The sequence below is a fragment of the Xenopus laevis genome, chromosome 4L, assembly GCF_017654675.1.
Source record: "Xenopus laevis strain J_2021 chromosome 4L, Xenopus_laevis_v10.1, whole genome shotgun sequence".
NCBI lineage: Eukaryota > Metazoa > Chordata > Amphibia > Anura > Pipidae > Xenopus > Xenopus laevis.
Genome location: NC_054377.1, coordinates 102,404,244 through 102,428,952, shown reverse-complemented (window position 1 = coordinate 102,428,952; position 24,709 = coordinate 102,404,244). Strand labels below are relative to the sequence as shown.

The following is a 24,709-nucleotide window of genomic DNA, read 5'->3' as shown; positions in this document are numbered from 1 at the left end:
TACCCCTATTTCTGGCCCTGGGCTGAATGGAAGGGGAATGCAGCAGAAAGCGCCCATGTGTAAGAGCCCTTAGTACATTATAGAATAGCCAATAATAAGTAACTTTTCAGTTGATCTTCATTATTTATATATTTATAGTTACTTCATAACTTTCCAGCTTTCAAATGGGGGTCACTGACCCCATCTAAAAAACAAATGCTCTGAAAGGCTACACATGTATTGTTATTGCTACTTTCTATTACTCATCTTTCTATTCAGGCCTGTTCTCCTGTTCATTTTCCAGTCTCTTTTTCAAACGAATGCATGGTTGCTAGGGTAATTCGGACCCTAGCAACCAGATGGCTGAAATTGTAAACCGGAGAGCTGCTGAATAAAAAGCCAAATAACCCAAAAAACAATAAAAAAAAGAAAAACCAATTGCAAATTGTTTTAGAATATCACTCTGTACATCATACTAAAAGTTAATGCAAAGATGAACAACCACTTTAAGGCGAACAGGACAGTATTTGGAGATGAAAAAGGCGAATACATTTCCTTCTATCCTTTATATATTCTTTGTTTTTACTTGTTCTCCTTTTTCTTACCCCCCCAAGTGATAGCGACGTTATCCAGCAGAGGGCGCTCCAATGTTATGTCTAGGCGAGTAGCGTCTCCCAGAGTCGCGTTTGGAGAGGGGAATGTTACATAGGACAAGACTTTCTGATAGAATTAATCAGTGAGGGGGTTGGGCTGGGAGGAGTCACACGGCGGCATCGCTGAGCTCTCGCTCTGTCAGTAACACATGTCAGGGTAGAGCGAGCAGAGAGTTGCAGAGAGACGCAGGAGAGCTCAGCCTTCCCAGTTCGCTTGTGTGATCTTGTGCAGCAGCAGCAGCAGCCCCGCTTCTTCCCCTCTCTGACAGCCCGAGAGCGTTGAGACCCGGCGGGACAGCTCAGTATTAATACTGTACATTACTTGCGAGCGCTCCCCGTGCGGCCCGAGAATAGCGCCGAGTTGATCCGAAGCAAAGTTGCTGCTACTGGGAGAAGGAAAGGGAGGGACTGGGCTTGTGGAACTGACTGGATCTGTGTCTGCAGCGACTGCACTGCGAGAGGGGATCGGACCTTGCGACGTTTCATATCCCTACACAGAGCCAGGGGTCGGACAAGGTAAGCAACGGTCTCCCCTTCTTGCCAAGCTTGGGGCTCACTTTACGGTAGGGATGTCAGACTTACAGGCAGCAGAGCGGGCGCAAACACTGTTGTTAGTTTAGCCTTAAGCGACATGATCTCTGCCATGGACTGTAGCAATTAGCTGTCATTACCGGGGGGCAGGGATACAAAGTCACACATGTGTTCTACTACAATCAGGACTGTGCCACATGACTGTCGCCAAAAAAAAAAAAAATCTACTATTGTGGGTGAATGTTACTTTGCGGACGAGTTGCAACGATTAAGTCGCAGTTAGGGGGCAGCCAGCGCAAGCACACTCTGGGCTATAACTATTTATCCTTCTCTTTCTCCCCCCCCTTCCTTTGCTTTTTCTCATTTCCTATGGAAAGGATTCCCTGGCTCAATTGTAAATTGGGAAATTGCCACCCGCCTCCTGGCTTTTCTTCTACTACACAAGGAGCCTGCAAAGCCCCTTTCTTCCCCTCCCAAGTTTAAGAAACAGTGGCAGGAAGATCAAAGTGAACCCTGTTGCTCCTTTGTGCCTAGGAATCCACTTGCCCGCCTCATTAAAATCCACTTCAAGAATCTACTTTTTTTTTTTTAATTACAAAAACCGCTTCCCCACCACCATCACCTTCCTTCTGTCCCTATCGAGATCTCCATTAAATGCCAGAGACGCTGCTGCTGTAACTGTTGCCTCTAGCTGCCAGCGCTGCCTTCCCTAAATTGCCTGCCAATATAATTTACGGACAGCCCTATTAAACTTAAAAGCTTTCCCCCCTTTCCAACTCCATTGAAACTTGATGAGAAGCCTCCCTTGCGCTTTATCTGGAGAGTCACTTTCTGCTCTGTCCTTCTGGATTCATCTCCAGCAGATTTAATCAGCATTAAGGTATTGCTTGTCCTTAAGAGCTTTGGGTAATGTGGTTACTGGATGCCTCGCGCCAGTCTAACGTTTCCTTCCCCCCCCCCATTTACCTTTCAAGCGAGATTGGGGCAGGTCACTAGGAATCTGCTGGAGAGAAATCCGAGGCGTTGAGGAGAGAAAAAGCCCTTGATAGACTCATGGCAGGAAATGCAGATTCATTTAGGGTCTGGAGATGAAATTGTTACAAAAAGCAATTTGTTGAGTAATGCATCAGATAAATCAATTTACATAAAGGTATGATGCATTTGGGTACCCACGGATAATGGCTTTTAGAGTGGTTCTTTTTCCCAAGTCTTAGTGTTTTGTTACAGCCTAATAGGTACACTTCTGATTATGGCTAATTCTGTGGTGTATTTACTGCCCTGGGCAAATCACTGAGGGGTGGAGGGAGTTGCAGAGGCTTCTGTCACTATCAGTCAAAAAGTCCCATTCCATAGTATTCGGTATATTATAGACTGCTGCTGCGTGGCATGGTTGGGCACATACTTTGAGGCTGTGTGATCTTGTGGCCAAGGGGTTCTGTTATTGAAAATGGCACATCATCCCCTGAGTGGACTATTGATGGGGTGCAGGGGTAAACTCTTCCACCTCTGTATCCATCTGAAGCCATATGTATTCCGTGGATGTGCCCAGCTCTCTAAAAGCATTGTGTAATGTGACAGCGCTGTAAAAAGAGAGGACATTAATAACAGTCATGGAATACGTTGGTGCTTTCAAGGTTAATTTAGCCCTTCAGCTATTAAACCGCATTTTCATGGTGGCATTCATTATTAGGGCCACAGGTTGGATATCTAGCAGTGATAGCAGTTTCATGCATCCGCCTGCTTCCTCAAGTGCACTGTCTCTGTTTAAATAGGGCACAACTGCTTAATGGAGGTTTATCAGCTCTGCTTGAATCTAATGTAATGGGCTGCTGTATCCACTAAAAGTGTACTGACAGTCAGATGTGCTTCAGCCGGGCAGCAGCAGCCTCCATTGTGTCTTCTCTGACTTTATCAGGAAATGGGAAGCCTTTCGAGGGTGTCTGCCCATTGCATTTAAATTGCTGATCAAGGACAGATTAGCAAGGCAAAAGTGGTTTTGTGTTTGTACAGCAGGTTGTCAAAGTTTACATCTCCTATTTATTAGCTCCTTGGTTCAACTGCGCAGCAACTAAGGCTATGGACACACAGGCTGTTGTCAGCGGCTGTTTTTAGCCTGCGTATTTGGGCTGACCTCAACCTGTGTGTGACCGCACACAAGTGGATCAGATTCAAATCAATTGAACCTGGTTCTCAGCCAAAATTACGCCGGCTGACAACAGCCTGTGCTCCATAGCCTAAAAAAAGACTGGATAAGCAGAACTTTTGTGCAACTCCACTCAACTGCCTTTATTGTCAGTGCACCCACGGAGGACCATGCTGTTCCAGTTAAAATTGGATTTTACACAGGCTCGTTCATATATTAAAATGTCCAGAGCAAGGGTTCTACAGGGTAGATATTGTGCATAATCCATTGGTGCACTCAACCATACACAAAATAAACACCTGTAGGGAAACATTTCATTACCTTGAGTTACGCCTGTATTTTCAAATTAAAAGTTACTATTCGTTCTTTTTTTATTAAGCGAATTAACATGGACTTTATGATAGACTAAACCACTAAGGACTATTGATGGAATAGCCTCTATCCTTTGTGGTGTTATCAAAAGGATATTGATGATCTGTAACACTATATATGTTACTATATGTAACTTGGTTGCAAATCTAAGCATATGTTGTTGTATTTTAACTATAAGCTGCAAGTTTTAAGTCCTGTAGTGGGCAGTAGCAGAAACTTCTATTTGATATTTGATAGTAATTTGATAGTTTAGCCTGGCCCCTAGGTGGAGGTTGATATGGTTTAAATACGTGGTGGTGGGCTCATTATTCTGTTGATCGCATTCGAGGTGGGATCGGAGAAGATTGGAAATGTTGAAATCTCCATAAAGGCAGATGCACAAGTTCGGCTTCCCCAATGAGTTTTAAGGTGGCTGCACCTCTGTGTATACACAGACCTGGTGGTGCCTGCACACTGTGGGGGGCTTAGGTCTATAAGGACTGCACTCTTGTTACACATTTATTTTTATTTGTAACCTTGTTTCAAAGCAAACCATTGATCGCTATAAAATCAAATGAGATTTGAGCTGATCCAACAATAACGAGGGATTGATTAGTGCAGCCACCAGAACGAGAGACAAACCTTTGAAATTTGAAGAACCTGCCCAGCAAGTTTGCACTCAGCCTACATTCCCTGCACACAACCTAGGTGATTGTATTATTCATTCCTTTCCGTTTACTTGGGAATATCATACAGCTCCTGACTAGTGCAACTCATTTCCCTTCACCTCCTGAAGCCCTGACCTGCTATCAGATGGAGTGGGAGATTTATCTAAGTGGGATCTGTTAGGTGGCACCGTCTAGGTGAGAGAACCTACTGACCCCAAGCAGAGTAAACAAGTGGTAATGTCCAGCTCTTTTACGTTAAACTCCAGTAGCACAAATTGGAATGGGGCTAATTACACACTTATCTGCTAGCTGGGCTATGCTTAATGACCTGCCTATTCTCTTCTCTCTGTTTGTTTTTAGATCATGGTGAATCCAGGTAGCAGCTCACAGCCACCCCCTGTCACCGCGAGCACCCTCTCCTGGAAAAGATGTGCAGGTTGTGGGGGCAAGATTGCGGATCGGTTTTTGCTGTATGCCATGGATAGTTACTGGCACAGCAGATGCTTAAAATGCAGTTGCTGCCAGGCTCAGCTTGGAGAGATCGGGACGTCTTGTTACACCAAGAGTGGAATGATCCTCTGCAGAAATGACTACATAAGGTGGGTGCTCATCTTTAACCCCCTGTCATTTGGGACATTAGCATGCTTCTAAAATATACTTATTTTATGTATAGGCCCAGGCAGCTAGGTATCATCATTGTACATTACATGTCATTCAGGGCACTAGTAACAAATTCAGGGTCAGAAGAGTGGGCTTTGGGCACTGCTTCAATCATTTTAATATTTGGTCAAAGCCCATTTGGATCTGTGCAAGTGGCATAATCTGGCAAGGATCACGTGTGGTCAGTTGGATTAGATTCAGTCCAGTTTTATACTAAATAAACTGCTTTAAGCATTGCACCAACCTGTTGTTTAAACAAAGGCGTTTAAGTTTAACTACAACCCCCACATCGTGCCCATGAAGGAAGTGGAGCATTTTGTAGGTTATGGCTGGACAGCCACAGGTTGGTTTTGCAGACAAGCTTCTTAACTCATTAAATTGAAAGGCATTTGAGGGATTAGATATTTAATGTAAGTAAACCGTTTAATATAGTGATTCAGCTGAATGCTCTGCACCTCTCATTTACTTCTCTTTCATAAATAAGTAATTTCATCTTAAAAGAACAGCAGGCAGCGAAAATAGTCTTTTTCATATATCAGGTGATTTATGCGGAAATTATATTTTGTCTTCGATGTTGTAAACCTTGGATCTGCATCCCTGCTTAGCTCCTGTTGGGTTGATGGGACTTTGGGAGTTGTAGTTTAAAAACATAAATGGCTATAATTTGGATGCTCTTCTGGAACCCTCTCGCCCGGGGTCCCATTAAGCTAAATAAAGTTCTATGGTTTTTCTAGGTTTAAATGTTAGTTAATGAGCGCAGACAATGGGCACAGGGGCCGCAGTGGCACTTTCTGGCACATCTGATGCTCCTCTGAGCTTGACTGAATTTTAATTAAATGGAGCAGAACTCTGGAAAGAAAAAGGCATTTGTATTGAAGTGGGGAAAAATTGACACTGCTGTTCTGACATACTGCATGCTACAGATGTATGTGGCAATAAACACCACCAAGCAAAGCTTCGCTTCTAGTTGCGACTAATTACCGAGTTTGTGTGCTTTCTATCCTGCGGGCATCTTCATCTTAACATTGTTTTTCTAATGCAGCCAAGGCATGCATTTATTTTTACCTGTGTGTTATTAGTGCAGGGATATGAGAACAAACTCCTTCAGGGCCTATCAAGGCAGCCTGTTAGAAAACCTCTTATTAACCAGTTATTAGCCAATTAACTTTGTGTCACTGTGTTGCTTTTCAGTGGACACGTACACTGTAATGTCAACATATATATTTTCATTTGTCTATAGATACTTTACATAAGGGAGAATTGAAAACAAATTTTAATTGCATAAAAAAAAAAGTATACTGCCAAGCAGAGCCTCCTGTAGGGTGCTAGTCACACATAGGGTCTACCAAGTAGCCAATCACAGCCTCTATTTTGCATCCTCCGGGACTTTATTCATGCTTGTGTTGCTCCCCAACTTTTTTTTACATTTGAATGTGGCTCACAGGTAAAAAAAAAGTTAGGGACCCAAAGCAATAAGCTATATGATGCAACAATACATGGGTTTGATCCCATCCCTTTTAATGTGAAGTTACTGGGTGCGGATGAAAAGGCACTAAATTTGCCCTGATGCAGTAACCTATAGCAACCAATCAGCAGGCAGCATTTTCTGGTCACCTGTTTAAAAGCAAACATTGGTTGCTATGGGTTGCTGCTCCTGGGCAAACATAGTATTACATATGGGGGTTAGTGCATGTTACATTATATTGTTCACAAATAAAGTGTCATTAGATGCACAATATCAGAGTTTGCTAGCATGTGAAAGGCATGCCCAACCTGGATCCCCACAGCAGTCAAATGATTTCTCGTGTCCTTGGTCTTTGCTGGGAGTTTAATAATGGCTGCAGCAGGTTGACTGTGCCTCTTCTATTTAACCATATCATATGGGATCCTAAGCCTGGAAAATGGGTTTCTGGTCTTAGTGAAAATCTTGCTTCCTCAGACAGTACTAGTAAAGTAGGTTTTTAAACCGATATAATGCCAAAATACAGACAGGCAAACTTTAGGGCTCTGATTATTATTATTAAAGCTTATTTATAAAGCGACAGCATTATGCAATAGAATATCCACCACCCTGCCTTGCTTTTTATGCTTTAGAATTGTTGTACTCTACCCAAAATAACTGTAATGACCATTAACTCCTATTCTTCAAATCCCTTATGTGGTCAAAAAAATGTTATGTCCGGGCAGGACAAAGGACAAATGGATTTGGGGGCTGGAGTTTTAATAGCACGCCATGAAGTAAAGTATAGCACTGGGCAAATGTCTTTGGAGCTTGTGATGTGAGGATATATGATTGTGCCTTTGAAAAGCACCTTCTGAACAAGGCCAAGTAAAGTGCTCCTGCTTTCCCCTTCATTTCCAGCACGAGAGGGGGAGGGAATCCACCTCTCTTCCATTAATGAAAGTGCTTTTGGTGGGAGACTGACATGCAGCTCACAATCATAGATTCGAGATAAAACAGCCTGACAGTGAATACACACAATTAAAAGCTTTAATTAGTGACTCCTCCATTTTCTTTTTAGTCCTGATAGGTTTTATCTAATGAGATCTGGGCTCTGGCTTAGATCTGCTTGGAATGACGTGTCCGAAATGAATGAGAGCTGCATCGCAAACAAAACATTTAATTAACAAAATTGGCCTGTAAGAGAGGGGATTATTAACTGGGACGGAGGCTTTAGGCTCTTAAAGAGCCAGAGCACTGGAAAACATTAAAAGGATTTGGGTGCAGGGGAGATGCTGAGATGATTACTCAAATCCACAATCTGCATATTTCCAAATGTCATTACTTGCTTTGAGCTGTATATACATCTAGGTTTAACCTCCGATATGCGATGAAGCACCTTATATAGTTCTGACCATTCTCTCCCACTCCAAAGGTTAATATGTTTATAACAGGGACTCCTAACCTGCGGCCCTCTGGCTGTCTGAATGACTCCTCCTGCCTTCCAAAAGACATTTTTTTATTCCCAGAGTGCTTTATGGCAGCTCACAAACACTTCAAATGGAATCTGTTCAGCAGAGCACACACTCTATTAGATTCTGGGTGAATTACATTGTTGTACCAGCATTGTCTCCCTTTTATTCAGACTCCAGTGGAAATATTCAGTCTGTGTGTTTTTTTGTTTTTTTTATTCCAGTCCCTGCTTTCCCTGTTTAATAACTAGTATAAGAGCTGTATTTGTTTCCCCCTTTTTATTCTTTGCAGTGGTTTACTAGGTCTCCAAGAGACACCATGCAGAGAGTTAATTTCCCTTGTAATCAACAGCAAGCTGCTATATTCAGGGAATGCTGTCCCTTTAATTGAACAGGGTAGGTAATTAAATGGCGCTTTTCCAATAGGACGTGCTAGGTAAATCTAATAGTTGGTTATTTAATATCACTTTGAAGTCTGCCCACTCAAGCACAATGACAGCACAGGAGCATGTGAACTATTAGCTGGGAGAGAGGGGAAAAAAAAACCTGGATCTCAAAAATTAATTAAATCGCATGCAATTTAGGGGGAACGTTTATCTTGATTTGTCATAACAGAATTAATTCAAGGCCTCCAATTCACTTGGGGGCAGATCTGTTACTCTGAATTAACCAAGCGTAATTTGGCAGGTTTTTTTTTTTTTTCTCTTCTCTCTCTCTCTCTCTCTCTAATGCAGCTCCAGCCATTATGCACAAGCCTTTTTCCAAGTATCAATAGCTTCTAGTGCTTTTAAGGTGCCTTAGTCTTCAGCTCCTATGAAGCACCTTTAATGGATTTGGCTCTTGGCATTGCACTGTAGCATTTAATACACCTCATTAACCCCTGGCATGCTGGAGGTTACGTTTCCTCTCCGGAGCGGCACATTGCATTAAACACAAGGACAGACTGTACAAACGGCATGGAAAATTCAAAACTGCCCAAGTCCAAATATCATTTAAGTACATTTTTATGCCTTTGGTGACCTTAAAGACGAGATGTTATCTCTGTAGCAGAGCATTTTATTTGAAATGCCTTGTATGCTTAAAGCCACAGCAATAATGTATAGAAAAAGGTCAATGCTTTATTAACCCTCTAACGTACAAAAGAAGCAATGCTGAAAATTAATTCACATTCTTTTTAGAAAAATATCCATTGTATATTTGCTGCCATATCACTTGCCACATTTGCATTTTGATAACTTGGTACCTAAATGACATAATCCGGATTGTTGTGGATTAGATAATGTGTGGGTAACTTCTGATCTTTGCATAGTGTAATTATCTATATCTATATGTATTTGCCTGTAGTAGGTCTAGTCTTTCTAATTCCTATATCCCAAAAAATATGGCAGTAGTTTCCATGGCACGCTTGGGCAAGACCTGCACATTGCACACATTTTAAATTAGTGCAGATCATTAAGTGAGCTATTCAGATGGGTACATCTCCCACCAAACAAAGATCTGTCTGTAATTGTAAATGGCTTCTCTGTATTAGGCACATCTTGCCGTTTGTGATTGATTGTGTTCCCCAAATGCTAAAATATTAACGATCTCCTCTGGTCTGAAGACCTGAACAGAGAAAACTGAAACCATTTCTGTCATCACAATTAAGGAGTCCCCTGACTTTAATTAGCCTGACCTGGGGTGTCTCTTCCCCCTATTGCTGGAACTGAAGAGGAGAAGAGAGGGAAAAAAAAGCCCATTAAAGTCCAGACTGAGACTGATAGCTACTTAATTGAGCACCTAAAGCCTCCAGCCTTTTAAATCAAACACTGTCCTGCACAATCCCCTGGTTAGATAATTAACTCTCCAGCCTCACAGAAACTATGTGAAAACAAGTTTGCAGAAAGGGCTACAGTTACTCAGTTGCCTTCATTCTTGGCTCCCACTGAAAAGCAATTACTTCCCTTCATTTACAAAGCTTTACATTCAGCGAGATTTCTTTCCATTTCTAGAATATGATATAATTGAATATTCAGGGCCTATACAGTCGTGGCGCAAGCATTCCCACAAAGGCACGTCCCTCCGTCTTATTATATAAGGGAGCGTGAGAAAGGGAAACGCAAACATATCTTTCTGGCCAACATTAGGGAAATTGGGTTTGACCTACTAATGACCTTAATGCTGTAAGACTGATAAGCAACATCTAGGCAATTAAGTGAGAACAAAAGGGAGTATTGTATTGAGTTGCCTGTATAGTGCTGCATGGCTGTCGGCTTCACACAAATGAAGGCATAATGCTTACCAAATGGCTGATTGCCGCAGCATTTCGGATATGATCTTGTGTACAAACCAATCTTTAATTCACACTGCTTAACCAAGACTGGTATATCACTTATTCTTGTGACTTGGGCATGTCACTCGGTTTCATATCACGTGGACAGTGTTTTTATTAAAGAGGATATAAACCACAAAAAATAATCTTCAATGGCTTAAACCTAATTTGTATCAATAATTGCTACTGACAGCTGTACCTTGTCTGTCTTTTTCTAGTCTTTACCCTGGAGATTCTGACTTTTAAAACAATGTAGCCGAAGCCAGCCGACCTGAGAAGAAGCATGCGAGGCATTGTGGGAATTGGTCTCGGTTAAGGACAGCTGACTTTTGTTACGTTGTTTCAAGAGACAGAACCAGCAGTACAGAAATGAATGGACAGCAACTGCAATTTCAGCAATTTGGTTTTGTTTTCTAACTTGTAGGGGACTGTTAAAAATCGAATTGCTGATTAGTTGCTATGGTCAACATCACCGGTGATGTTTGGTTTGTCTCCAGTTTTATTAAATACACCCCAAGTGTTTTTACTACTGGCATAAAAACATTTGTGTGGTGCCGTTACCACATCTGGTCGCATTTGCGTCCTCTCCACCAGCACATAAACTACACAATGTGACAGTAGCCTAAACATTGCATTATGTGACTTCCCCCAGTATGTTGGAAGTCTGTAGCCAGGTCTTGGAAGTCTGTAGCCAGGTTTGAACTGAGATTCCCTGGCATTTCAGGACCAAATAACCTAATAAATAGTGACTGTCTATGGCAACTTACAGGAGCCACTCCAGAACCCACATTTTGTCAGTCCAGGCATGTCTGTAGCTGCCTATAGTTCGCAGTCTTGTATTTCCGCATTGGGCAGAAGAGCAGTCACTAAACAATTACCAAATTGAACAAATGTATGTTCAATATGGGTTACTGTTTGGGTGCAACCAGTACGTTACAAGTTCCCTATAAGCCTGGCTTTGCTTTGGGACATGAGAATGCCAGGAGGTACTGCATTAAATTCTGACGAGATCGAGATCTGTAGATTCTGCAAAATATAAAGATATTCAAGTTTGATGCAGGTGTTGTCCTGTGTATTGCAGTCGTTCACTGTGATACTAATGAAGATAACACCCCTACAGCAGGCGAGTGGATGAAGAGCTGCTGTATCAGCAAGTTCCTCTGTTAAACACCTCAGGAGACACTAATTCCTATAAGTAGAGATTCCCTTTAATTATGAAAGAACTTAAGCAAACAATATGTAGTCTAGCAGAAAATGAAATGGCCTTTCTTTTCTTTCAGGTGATTCTATTAGAGGAAATAAAGAAGGGGGGGTATGTAAATACGGATATCAAACGCGAGCAAAAATGGAGACTACGCCCTTTTTAAACAAATATTTCTTTATATGCCCTGTTATGTCTAAAGGGTGTTTAGCTAAAGGAACCTGATCTATAGCAGTCATGTGATGCCTACAATTCCCAGCATCCCACTGGCAGTTCAGGGAAGTTGTAGTTCAACACATGAGATATTAAACTACACGTCCAAGCCTAAGGCTGCTACAGAATAATCGCCACTGCTTAGATAAAAGGTATATTTTCAGAGGGGAATTGTTACATGAAATTCATTAGGTTGGTAGGATAGAGCCCATGGCACAACAGGTTATAGTAAGAGCTCTGCTCAGCTGCAGCTCCCGAGTATGTCATTTTCTTAGCGGAATTGAATTGACATTCGGGAAGTAATTCTGTCCAATTATGTGAAAGTGAATTAGTTCTTTTGATAAAGAGGAATTGACTTTTTTTTATTGTAGCACGTTCCTGTCACAGTCTGTTAATAGGGATACTGTACACAAGCAAAGCCAATGATCAAAGCCCCAGAGATACTGCTGTTAAATCAGAGATAAAGTGAGTTTTCATACTTTATGAAATATTTATCACTGTGTCCAAACATTCTGATATTCGGCATATACAGAGTGACAATAGCACAACATGCTTCATTATTTCTCTGCTGCCTCCCCTCTAGTGCAGAGAAGTACAACTTGAAGCCCTATTCCTCTACAACTCCTTCTGTTTGCTGACAGCTTTTAAGCTTCATTTGAAGTTTAAATCGCTGGAGGCTTTTTATTTAATGAGCACTAAACTCTTAAGTGCCACTGTTTCATAACTTTGGGCCCCCTTCTGTCCACTGACTCTTCCCTTTAAAACTGACCACATTGAATCCACATGCTGCAATACTGCACAGAAATGAATGTGGATTCAATAAGCCTCCTGTTTTAAAGGGACGAGGTGGTAACGCTACCAATGGCCACCTGTTAACTGATTTTTTAATTAAACATGATTGCTGTTTTTTTAGGCTTGAGGGTTTGAGCCTCAAACTGTGGGACATGGAATTGAAGCGATTAATTACTTTCCGAGACACTCCTTAAGGCTGATGGCATATTAAAAGCCCAGAACTTTTTCAGCCAGGAAATGTTAGGCGCCAGTTTTGGGCTCTGTGCCAGTTGCAGATGTACCATCACCCTGCACTATAAAGTGTTACTGTTTCTGTTACAAAGGTGCTTTAACTTTATTTTTAAGGCATTCTGTCTTAAATGCACATATATAAAAGCAGAACATCTTGGAAAACTCACATTTGCCTTTTAGGTACAGGCAAGAAAATAAATGGCACTGCAGCTGATTCAGAATTTTAAATCCCAGAATCCCTATATCAGTCTTAAGTGCTGGAGTGCCAGACATTTCCTATCCCTGCCTTAGGTATTGTACATCTTGCAACAGGATCTGTGTGAGAACAAATGAAGTCATCAGTCACTTACCTGAGCTCAATTATGGCTAATCATGTGGGCTACAGACAACTGTGCATGAAATAACAACCACTCCCTTTGAAGATCGCAATATGTAACCGGCTCCGATTTCCCAACTTCCCATACCTATTGGCATATTGAATACTGCTTGCAGTGTTTCAGTATTTAGGCCCAGAAAACAGACTTTCTTTTTTTTATGCTTTAACTTGTTTTTGATGGGACCAGAGAGTGATTATTCGTAAATGTATGCCTCTAGTTGCATGCTGGGTATTGTAGTTCACAATGACTGGAATTTCCAGTTTTAAAGTCCAATAATGTCTTTTTGTCACATGACTGCAGGCTAAGAAGCTTTTAAATCACTTCCATTTTCTAAAATAAGGGTCAGTGGGTTTTTGACACTGAAACTTGGAGGTCCATGTTCATAGCTGTAGTATTGCATGTGCCATAACCATAAGGACTCCCATTTATCTGTAACAGCGAAAGACAACATAAACATACCACTGCCCTTTTGGCATTTTAATATGTGTCCTTGCTACATCAAACAGAAACTGTAATACATATGCAGCAAGGGTCTTCCTTCCCTTTAGTATGTTAGGGTCCCCAGCGTACTGTAGTGTGGTTAAGCATCTCCATCTTGGGAGTTGGCTGGTGTTACTTTACAGGGCCTCGTATTTCATAAATGGAGTACTGTGGCATGTTGTAAACTTTAAAGCAAATAAATAACTAGCTAAGAACATCCTAGGACTGCAATAAGTGACCATACAATGGTGCTCATCCTGGCATGACAATTAATATTATACTTTGCTAGCGTAATCCAAAGTATTCTTTTTATAAGGGGGAGTAGAGCCAGTTATTTTGAACTCCATTTATAAATAATTAACTGGATTGTTAGATTATAAAGCAAAGTTTTTACAGTATCAATGCACCTGATAATGTCTGGGCCTCGGATGCCTCGGAGACATCGTATACTGCTTATATATCGGTATTGACTTAGCTGGTATTCGCCCAATTTAAATACAAGTGAAATAAAATCAGCCCTCAAAAATAAAAGTTTATGATTAGTTTTCCACAGTTTGTTGCTGATCTGGAACAGATTTTGACAGTTGCAAGTGCGTGCCAGCAAGGATGCCGGATTTCTGGGGAAGAAATGCTGCATTGCATAATAAACCATATCACACTGCATTGTATTTGTAAATGAGCCCTACCAAGGTACTTTGCAATAGATGCAGAGAGTAGATTAGGGGCAAACACGTTATAATTGGACATCATTGTGATTCACTGACTGGCTGAAAAGACATGCCCTGTAGAAAGTTCTGTCCCCTGTATTTACCACAGACAAAGGGGTAGATTTATCAAAGAGTGAAGTTAGAGATCTCCACATTCTATGGGATTTTTAAAGGCGTATTTATCAAATAGTGAACTTTCACTATCACCCTTTGATAAATATGCCTTTAAAACCCCATAGAAATGAATTTAGAGTGGTGGTATTTCACTCATAAAATGGAGGGGAAGGCTGGGACTACTAGACTAGTGTGTTTACAAAGACTAAATCAAATGTTTACAGTTATATGACCATCCTTGCTACACACACACCCACACACCCACAAAGCAAAATCAAAAGATAAATGTGGGGTGGAGCAAATGCAACTCACTCCTTATATGGAACCTTGGCCAACTGTCCACTGTATACTGTGTATAAGTAGTTATAGATGCAGCCATAGAATAAAATACTGTCAGAGGATGTTTCCCACCATTTTGTTGAGTAGTAACACCTAAAAGAAGCAACAATGGTGTATTTATTGCAGTTATTTTACATAGGACGTAGAGTTTCTCCTGGAAAGTAACTGGAAGTACCCGAATTTACCCACAACCCATTGCCCCTTTTGCCATACGGTGTTCCCATGATGTGCCTAACTTGTGGAGAGTACTGCATCTTTATTGTAAAACATCCAGAGTTCTATTTCTAATTTGTGGAGACAGTTCCTGCGAATGTGAGGTCGCCCACCACTACCCTTTCTGTCCCCCATTCCGTGCTGCAGGCCCAGCACCCTTCCTGCCTGAGGCTGAGTGCAGAGCACGTGTGCCGAGCTCTCCTCCCCTCGCCACCCGTGTGCTCTGCAGGAGCGTGTCAGCGTGCGATCCCGGGCCTCACACTAATTAGTTTTGAAATGGAGTTTTGATTGAACTCTCCAAATCGATGCCGCTGCAAAATTTGTTTCTCGGGCTTCCTATTAAAAGCCATCTTAAGGGGCAGTTTTTACTACTCTCCCTGTCGTTCAGTCGATACATTTAATAACAACTTACAGGCTATTTTCAATAAAGTGGAGACAGCAAATTAGTAGCTTGAACATGACAAGCCTCCTGCAAGATCAGATGCAGAAAACCCCGGGCAATTAGTTTGTTCACCAAACAACTTGCAGAGGAAGCAGCGAGAATGGGAGACTGGCAGAAACAGTAACCCCTGAAGTGCTGCTTTGTGTACAGGCTGTGGGGTCTCAGTAATGGGGACATTTTTGCATCCTTGTCTGCCAAAGGGCCCTTAAGCATGTCATTTGGTAATTATAGATAAGGAATGGGACACAGAGTTTTAAGGTGATGATGTCAACTGATTAGGGTTGCCACCTTTTTTGGAAAAAAAAATACAGGCCTTCCTATATATTTAAATTTTATTCCTATTAATAACTTTGGGGTCAGGTATCATTTTTACATTTCAGAACTGAACAGTTGGCAACCCTACGACTGATGACACATGAAAATCGTTAGAGACACCATTGTTCAGTGCCCACTAACCTCACCATAATTTGACGGATTTGTCAGATCGCACGAAAATTGGATGAAAAATCTTAACGTCTATACCCACCTTTACTCAAGTATCTACATCTTCTATATATTTCTCTTGAAATTAGCTTTGATTTCTTTAGTGCTAATTAAACTGATAAGCACCCTTATCTCAGATCTCTCCAGGCAGTCAACTGTTTGCAATCAAATTGCCCAGCAGCCACTGTTTGTGTTGGCCATCTTGGTTGGAGGACAGAGGTTGTGTTCCTGGCCTTTTTGTGTTCCAAAATATACATTTAATATGTGGCTCATCAGGGAAATAGCCAGGCACTAATTTACAATATACTACACTCACTTAATATATCATTGGTCGGGAGATGGGAAAGTCCGATCGTACGTTGATTCGTACGATCGGATCTTTGCGTCTATGGCCAGCTTAAGATTGTGTGACAGGCCATTGGCTGAGCGAGAGAATGGCAGAAGCCAGCACCTCTCCATAGCCCCCTCGCAAAATGCTTATTAATGGGAGAATGAGCAGGCAGTGCCGCCTGGCCATCCATGTGTGGTGGTGTCACATCGTACACAACCCTCTCATTCATTTTGCAGGATAATTGCAGTGGGATTGGCCAGTGTTATTGACTTCTTACAGAGTGGAACTCTGTCTCTTTTAGGCCTTCCAGTATTGCAGTAAGTTATTTCAGCCCTGGGTTATTCAATCTGCAGGCCAGGTATTTGTAAACTATACTTCCCATTCCCATCATCCCTTGACAGCCTTGCTATATCATACAAAGAAAAATGTATTTAAATAGTTTTTCCCAATAAGCCAGTAACTTTGATTAGACTTTATTAATAGGTAAACGAAGTAAATGCCACCCGTGCAGAACCAGCGAAGGGAAGAATTCTTCTTTCATTCCACCCTCCTAAGCGCATGTGTAGCTTTATTATATTCCTGTTGTAATTAAAACCCCCTTATTAGTAATGTATGTAGGAAAGGGATAATGACACACAACTGAGCTTCCCCCACATCTTTATCTTAAAGGCAGACTCTTACCCTTAACTAGAATAGAATTGGGGTTAAGGAGGCATAGTATTATTCCTGCATTAAGGGTGTGACTTTATATTAATGTTCCATCCCTGTAAATATTACTGTTATTCTGCATTATCCCAATGCTGAAGTATCTTTCCCATGTGCAGTCAAAAATGGAGTTAAAAGATCCCATTGTTTAGTTTAATGTGTTAAAAAAAACATATACACATTTTCCCACTTAGTCCTCCACCAGCCGCCCCTCCTATGGCAGATGTTGTGGTCTCATTTGATTGCATAGGAAAACTGCAGTGATACAGCAAACACCCAGAGAGATATGATGACAAATGGATCCAGATCCCGGTAAATTACTTTCTGCTCAAATCGAAATTTCATTCAGTTTGTTGCTAGCAGAGATGAAGTAATCTAAATTGTGGACTGAGGAGCAGATAGAGGGAAGTCAGAGCAAGTATTTCATTATCAAGAGAGAGAGAGAGAAGGTTAGGATGAAAGAGATGAGCAGAGCTAAACCTGGAGTGTTGACACCATGATTGAAAAGGTTAACCCATACACATTATATATCAACCTGGATAGCAGTGAGTTTCTAATGGAAACTAGGCTCTGATGGAGGTTTGCTGGCGTTTCAATACACAGAGCATGATGTCTTCTTAGATATACAATCAAATCCTCTTAACCCTTTTGATGACTCATATCACTAGATATGATTAAAGTACAATAAGAGTTCTTCATATAATTTCAAGGACACAATGCATTTAAACCCCAGTCATGAATTGTATCTTTTTTTTTTTATGATGAACCTGATAGATCTGATAAAATGTGTGTAGAACAGAATTGTTTTGTATTTGCTTGAGGTATAAGTCACTATTTTTCTGATTAAACTCTGCTGGCTCCTTGTGAGGAAACGGAAGGTCGTATTTTTCCTTTTGTACAGGAAAAGGTATATTTCTTTTTACGATTCCTCTATGAGAACTTAAATATGGTTGCCTGTTAATTTTCTTTAATATATATTGGGAATGAAATTAAAAGTGTAATCAAAGACCTGCATAGTTTCATGTGTGTTTTGATTTTTTTTTTTACAGGTTATTTGGAAATAGCGGAGCTTGCAGCGCTTGTGGGCAGTCAATTCCAGCCAGCGAATTGGTCATGAGGGCACAGGGAAATGTCTATCACCTTAAAGTAGGTTCTATTACTTTCTATTCCTAAAATAATAATGTGGTTATCAGATTATTAGGGTGGGGGTATGGGACATTGGTTCCTGGAAACTGAGGCTAAATAGTATTTAATATGTATGCATTTAAAACTAGTGGCCTACTGGCTGTCTCCAGTGTTTTTTTAATAGTAAAGATTTTAAGCAATTCTGAAAGTAGTAGGTTGAAGTACAAGATGGCTGTCCGTTTACCATTCCTGGTTGTTTGGGACATTACCTATTTATGCAGAACACGGGTGTTAAACCCCTCATAATATTTTTATTTGTATTTAAGCCAATCTTGATTAAATTGTTAAAAAAAAATGTTTTTCCCATTCAGTTTATTAAGTTTTCTCCTTTTTTTTTTTGCTTGTGACTTTCTAACTTGCAGTGTTTCACCTGTTCTACCTGTCGGAATCGCCTTGTCCCTGGGGACCGGTTTCACTATATCAATGGCAGTTTATTCTGTGAGCATGATAGACCTACAGCTCTCATCAATGGTCATTTGAATTCACTTCAGAGCAATCCACTACTGCCAGACCAGAAGGTGAATGCTTTGTACTTTATTAATAAGTCTACTTACAGGATGATTTTCACAAATTTCTGTAGAATTATACCTATTTGGCTAACTTTTCAGTTGCTTTGTAAGTCTAAAGAAGTGTGTTATTTATAATGCTGTACTATAAGTGAACATATATTTTGTTAATAGGAATCCAGTTTTACTTCCCTTTTTCTTTCTTTTAATTAGAGGTAAAAGCATCTTGCTTGCCCTGGCATGAGTGGCCATACACATTTAAAGAACAGGTACTCTACAGTGATATATATGTAGAATGCCTATTAATGCAAGCAAATGGACAGCTTCTGCTGCTATTAGGGATGCACCGAATCCACTATTTTGGATTCGGCGGAACCCCCGAATCCTTTGTGAAAGATTCAGCCAAATACCGAACTGAATCCGAACCCTACAGTATATGCAAATTAGGGGTGGGAAGGGGGAAAAAATGTTACTTCCATGTTTTGTGACAAAAAGTCACGAGATTTTCCTCCCCACCCCTAATTTGCATATGCAAATTCGGTTCGGCCGGGCAGAAGGATTCGCCCAAATCCTGCTGAAAAAGGCCAATTCCTGGCCGAATCCCGAACCGAATCCTGGATTCGGCGCATCCCTAGCTGCTATATAACCCATAAACAGGCATTTAATCATCTCCAGCGCAGATTACAAATCATCAGAAAAGGGCTTTGCAAACCTACATTGTATTGGACCTTTTTATTATTATTTTTTTTTTTTCCCTTTTGTTTTGTCTGTTGTTTTGTTAGATTTATGGAAAATACTAGATCTTACTCCTTAGAGAAATATATGATGATACTATGTATGTATTTGTTGAAAAAACACAATAAATAATAAGATTTAAAAAAAAAAAAAAAGGCTTTGCATAGATCAGTGTGAATCTCTTAATTTCTGTTTGAGTCAGCAGCTTATCTGCCCATGTTTTGACACTTTCAAAATCGACCAAATTTAAATCAGACTGGTTTAAAGATCTCTTTGGGATGGTGACCATATAGGCTTGTTGATGTGGTCCTTGCCACAACCATTTGTATCCCATCATCATGATCGAATTGCTTGGCCATAGGACCAACCAAGTGGATCCGCCTGATATCACTAACCTAGGCATATTTGGGAAATATTTGGGAAATATCTGCTCTTTTGGTAAACTTTTATATACTTCAGTCCAAAAAATGTCATTGCACGATTCAGATGTTTTGGTGCTAGAGCTCTGCACTGCCTTCTATACAAAGGGTTTTTCTAACATTTTGTCACCTGGGCTGGAAAATATTTAGTGTGGTCGACCAAATGTCCCCTTAAGCAGGGTTGTATTTCCTATTGGTCTACTTTTTAACTTCCACTTTTCTGAATGGATTTAAATTATGATTGGATAAGATAAACCCTTTATTTTTCATAGTAACTCTATAATGAATGTAAATCATTGCTAGGATTAGTGGTTGGTTTATAACCGCAAGATATTTTTACCGCTATAATGGATATTGGCTGTCTTCTGAGTATATTTTTCTATAAAGCCGAACATTTGTCTTATTTTTTTTCTCTACAGAATATTCCCATAGTGCTTGTTGAACAACCATTGCTTATTGAATGGTGGTCTGCAAATATAATGAAAATGTAGTACTTGCTAATGGTTATGCTCCAGTACAATAAATCTTACAGGCAGGCTTCTAAATTTGCATCTATGTACATAATATTTTTTTTCATTTCCCAGTAATGAATGGGATGCATTCAAACCAACACAATCAGATCAACAGTTGTACAATCTCCCCAGCACCAAATTGTTTAAGATCTATTTTCATTTTCCTAATAAGTCTTATTGCTATGCTAGTGAGTGCATTTTGATAACTGCTGTGTCTAATTTGTAACAATTACTGTCACAGCCTTCAGTGAAGTCTGTTCATTCCACACTGGTTCAGAAAGGGGAAAAAAATCGCTCAACTCCTGCACATAATTTTATTCACATCATCTTTCATACTGATTATGTATTGATGACATTGATTCATTTACTCTTTACAGCTCCACTTGCATGGATAGTAAATCTTATTGACCACGTATGAATTTTAATTTCAAATTGGTGATAGATTTTTCCATCAGCTCTGATAGCGTATTTGACTTTTTCATCATTAACCCAGGCAATCACGCTGCACTGAATTATAGCATTCAAACAAATAGTGCATACTTCAGTTACTGGTTCGCTATAGATTTGCAATAGAAACATCATTAATGTAAGAAGATTGTATGCACATGGGGGGGGGGGGTGGATTTGCGCCTGTGTATGAGGAGAACGTGCTTTCTGAAAAGGGTAGCATCTATAAAAAAAAAAAAAAAAAAAAATTAAAGAATAAGATAGTATGTAATATGTGCCATTCTGGCCATTAATTGGGCCTTTAAGGGGATTCTGTCATTATTTTTAAGATGTTTTTTTTATTTCTAAATAATTCGCTGTACAATATAAAAATTTGAAAGTTTTTTTTTTTAGTTGTAATATTGGTGTGTAAGTAGCCATCTTGGGTCATTTTGCCTGGTCATGTGCTTTCAGAAAGAGCCATCACTTTAGGATGGAACTGCTTTCTGTAGGCTGGTGTTTCTACTACTCAATGTAACTGAATGTGACGCAGTGGGACCCGGGTTTTAATACGGAGTGCTGTTTTTATATCTACCAGGCTGCTGTTATCTTAAGCTGCTATCTCGTTACCTTCCTATTGTTCTGTTGTTAGGCTGCTGGGGAGGGGGAGATGATATCACTCCAACTTACAGTACAGCTGTAAAGAGTGACTGAATTTTATCAGAGCGCAAGTCACATGACTTGGGGTAGCTGGGAAACTGACAATATTTCTAGCCCCATGTCAGATTTCAAAATTAAATATAAAAAAAATCTGTTTGCACTTTTGAGAAACAGATGTCATGTGCAGAATTCTGCTGGAGCATCACTAAAAACATTCTTTTCCCATGACAATATCCCTTTAAGATTTGTAAAATGCAAAAAGGCTACTGTTTTTATTTATTTATTTATTTATTTATTTATTTTTTTACAATATACTAGGCAACAGCTCAAAAGTAGTTTGGTTCAGCAGTATGGCTTATTGCAATATGTTGCTCATTAGGCCACTAATGTGGCTTATTGAGTCCATAGCCTATATGCCATTATGACTTGGCCCATGAGCTACAGATGGATTCTGAGAGTTTTAGTGCAAAGAAATTTTACACATTACTCTAGCTCACAAACCCAGCTGACTGGATTGCCTTACTGGGCAACTAGCCTATAACCACAACTGGGGTTCAGTTTAGCCTCAAAAAGTCTGTGTGTGTGCACATTGCCTGTCCTGATCTTTCAATCATGCTTTGCAAATACCAGTGTGGGGAAATAAATCCTGTTTTGTCTGTTAAGATTTATTTTAATGATTTTGGTATCCTGTGTCAGTGCAAATAATACATAAGGCTAATGGCACTCAATCCATTTTGCCACCAGCACATTTTCTACTTGGCAGGTGTCAAAACACTGAAAAAAAAATGGAACTCTTATGGCATACCCCCATGTCATGGCAGGCACTCAGTATGAGGCAACCCTGGCTCTGTGTGTGTGTGTGTGTGTGTGTGTGTGTGTGTGTGTGTGTGTGAATGAATGAATGACTATACATATAATCTGAGCAAACCATGGAAAACTGCTGTTGTGTAATTCTGTTTTGTGATTCCTTTTTATTGGTCTTACTCGAAAACCTCATTAAAATCGTAATTGTAATATGATATGGCCTCTGAAAATGTGGTTTAACTGATAACTCGATAATCAAGAAATCAGGGGCACTCACAAGGGCTGCAAAAATCAAAGTAAAAAAGAAAAGTATTTACTAAATATTACATTTAGAATTCAGTATCTCCAGTGGCCACAGGAGTGATGTCATATTGTGAGGCTGAGATCTGTGGGTTCCTGAAAAAAGTGTGAATATTATACCGGATATATATGAATGTATATGCATGACATCAGAGTCCAGTGATCTCCCTCTAAAGTAAAAGCATGTGAGTAAATTATAAAATTTGTCATTGTTGTTCTTAATCCATCAAGATTGAATTGTGTGCACATATTGTCACACTGGTATATCATCACTATTATATCTGCCCATTTATCTCCAAGGCTATAGCATTTTTAAGTGTTTACTTACTAATTAAATTCTTTGTTATAGTTTGTTTGGCAAGGGGGCAGCCGTACAGAGTGTCAAGGCAAGTGGCCTCACCTGTACAATCAATCAGCATGTAGTGTATTATGTTATCTTTTCCAGGTTGCATTAACATGCTTGTCCTTGCTATTCACTGTATTGGCTACAGAAGGAATATCTTCTAGTTTACATATCACTCAGCAATTCCCTGGTTGTTATATAATTGGAGTTGTCTGTGTCCGTAGTAGAGGACAATTGATGCTCATTTATTAAATATGCTCACTGGCTGCTCTCTAATCTCTTTGTTCTGGACAGCCAAATTACCTTTCTCACACAGAGAGTCAACTCTTGGGAATTGAACCTCCAATCCTCCACCACTTTAATTAGCTGGAAAGTGGGGATGGGTTGAGCTTATTCAGAGACCTTAGGATTCTTTAAACTTTTAGAAGTTTAGAATGTCATTTTAAAACACTTTTTAAGCAATCCATGGAAAGGCTATTTGTACATGAAAATAAATAGATGTTTTAATTAGAGCTCTTTAAATAAGGCCAGTACCCATAACAACTAGTTCTGTGCTTCTTGTACTTTCTGTTCTGTTCTGTTGCTACAACGAGAACATTATACTACCCTTTTTTTGTTTTGTATGTTTTTCTAATTCACGTGTATACACAAAGGCAAAGAACAAATGAAACTATAACCAGTGCTTTTTGAAAGGGATGTGCATTCTAGTGCTATTTAGTCTAGTTGCCATGCTAATAATTATTTTTAAGGTATGCTTAATGAATGGCCCTAATAAATATATCTGTATAAGGTGCCCAGTTTATTGTAATCCACAAAGAGGATCATTTCTATATAACTTATAATGTGTAGGAACTGTCCCTACAACATATTTGTTTTGGTAAAGGAAACATTATCTGTAGAATCCAGTTAAATCCTTTCTTCCAAAATATCAAAAAAACTCAAATGACTGGTTACGTGGAGTATGGTTTGCAGGCTGTGACAGTATGTTTTTACTAACCAGCTGGGATTCACTGTTATTTGACAATAGTTGTTGTCCCAGTGCCTGGATGATATACTTAAAAAAAGTGTATGTGTTTTACTGTACATGTTTATCCATTATTATGTTAGCCTTACTGACCTCTTCCAGCTACTTTCTAAGCTTCACTCCCATGATGTTCACTAGCTAACACAGACCATAGCTTACTTTTTTGTATAATTAATATGCTTCTCTCTTTCATTTGCAGGTCTGTTAAAGTGTCCCAGTAATACAGAATGCGTGCCTTCATCTCAAATTCTGTTCATTGCAGATGGATCCCATGTGTCTGCAGTAGACAAGTCACCTTTGTAGCTAGCACTAGTGCCAGCCTCATGCCATTGCACCTTCTCTATTCTCCTTTGCCCTCCACACATTTTTTTGGTGTTTCAAGTTGACTGTTGAACATTAAGGACGCCATAAACCTGGGCTTATGGGAGAGACTCTTGAATAAAATAAGGAGATTCACCAGAGGATTTCTTTGGGAGGGATAAATGACTGATGAAGCGAATTACAAGAAGACTTTCTACCCTTCTCACCAATAACTAACCAGAGTTTGCACCCTCTGTTTTATCTTGACAACATTCTAATTGCTCTTTGTATATTTACGTGTTGTAAGGAAATCTGTTTCAATCAAATGAACATAAGATAAAAGGAGAGCTGTAACTTTTGTGGTACTCTTATCACAAACACTTTTATTGTATCCCTGTAAAATACAATGTATGTATGCATGTATGTGGGATTTTTTTTATTTTATATATATATTTTTTTGTTTGTTTTTGTCTTGTTGCTACTTCCCACAGCAAAAAAAAAAAAAATGGAAAAAAAAGAAGGGAATGGGCGGGGAGAGAATCTGCTATTGTGTAGAAATTTTCACCTACTTGCTGATTGAAGAAATCTTTTATTTGTGATATTTTCAGAGACATTTGCTCTAGTATGGTGTATTTAAATAATAAAAGAATAAATGCTA

The 24,709-nt window shown here is 39.8% G+C and overlaps 1 protein-coding gene across 2 annotated transcripts; it reads left to right on the top strand.

Moving 5' to 3' along the window:
• Positions 1 to 705: 705 nt before the first annotated feature.
• On the top strand, positions 706 to 24,709 carry lmo4.1.L (LIM domain only 4, gene 1 L homeolog). Of its 2 annotated transcripts, XM_018258596.2 has the most exons (6): positions 706 to 1,148; positions 4,206 to 4,365; positions 4,686 to 4,924; positions 17,887 to 17,983; positions 18,385 to 18,540; positions 23,951 to 24,709. In XM_018258596.2, the coding sequence occupies exons 3-6, from the start codon at positions 4,689 to 4,691 to the stop codon at positions 23,957 to 23,959; spliced, it is 498 nt and encodes a 165-aa protein (XP_018114085.1). In that variant the 5' UTR covers positions 706 to 1,148; positions 4,206 to 4,365; positions 4,686 to 4,688; the 3' UTR covers positions 23,960 to 24,709. The 2 variants fall into 2 exon arrangements, with proteins under 2 accessions (XP_018114085.1, XP_018114084.1); XM_018258595.2 differs by lacking the exon at positions 4,206 to 4,365 and having other exon boundaries at positions 707 to 1,148.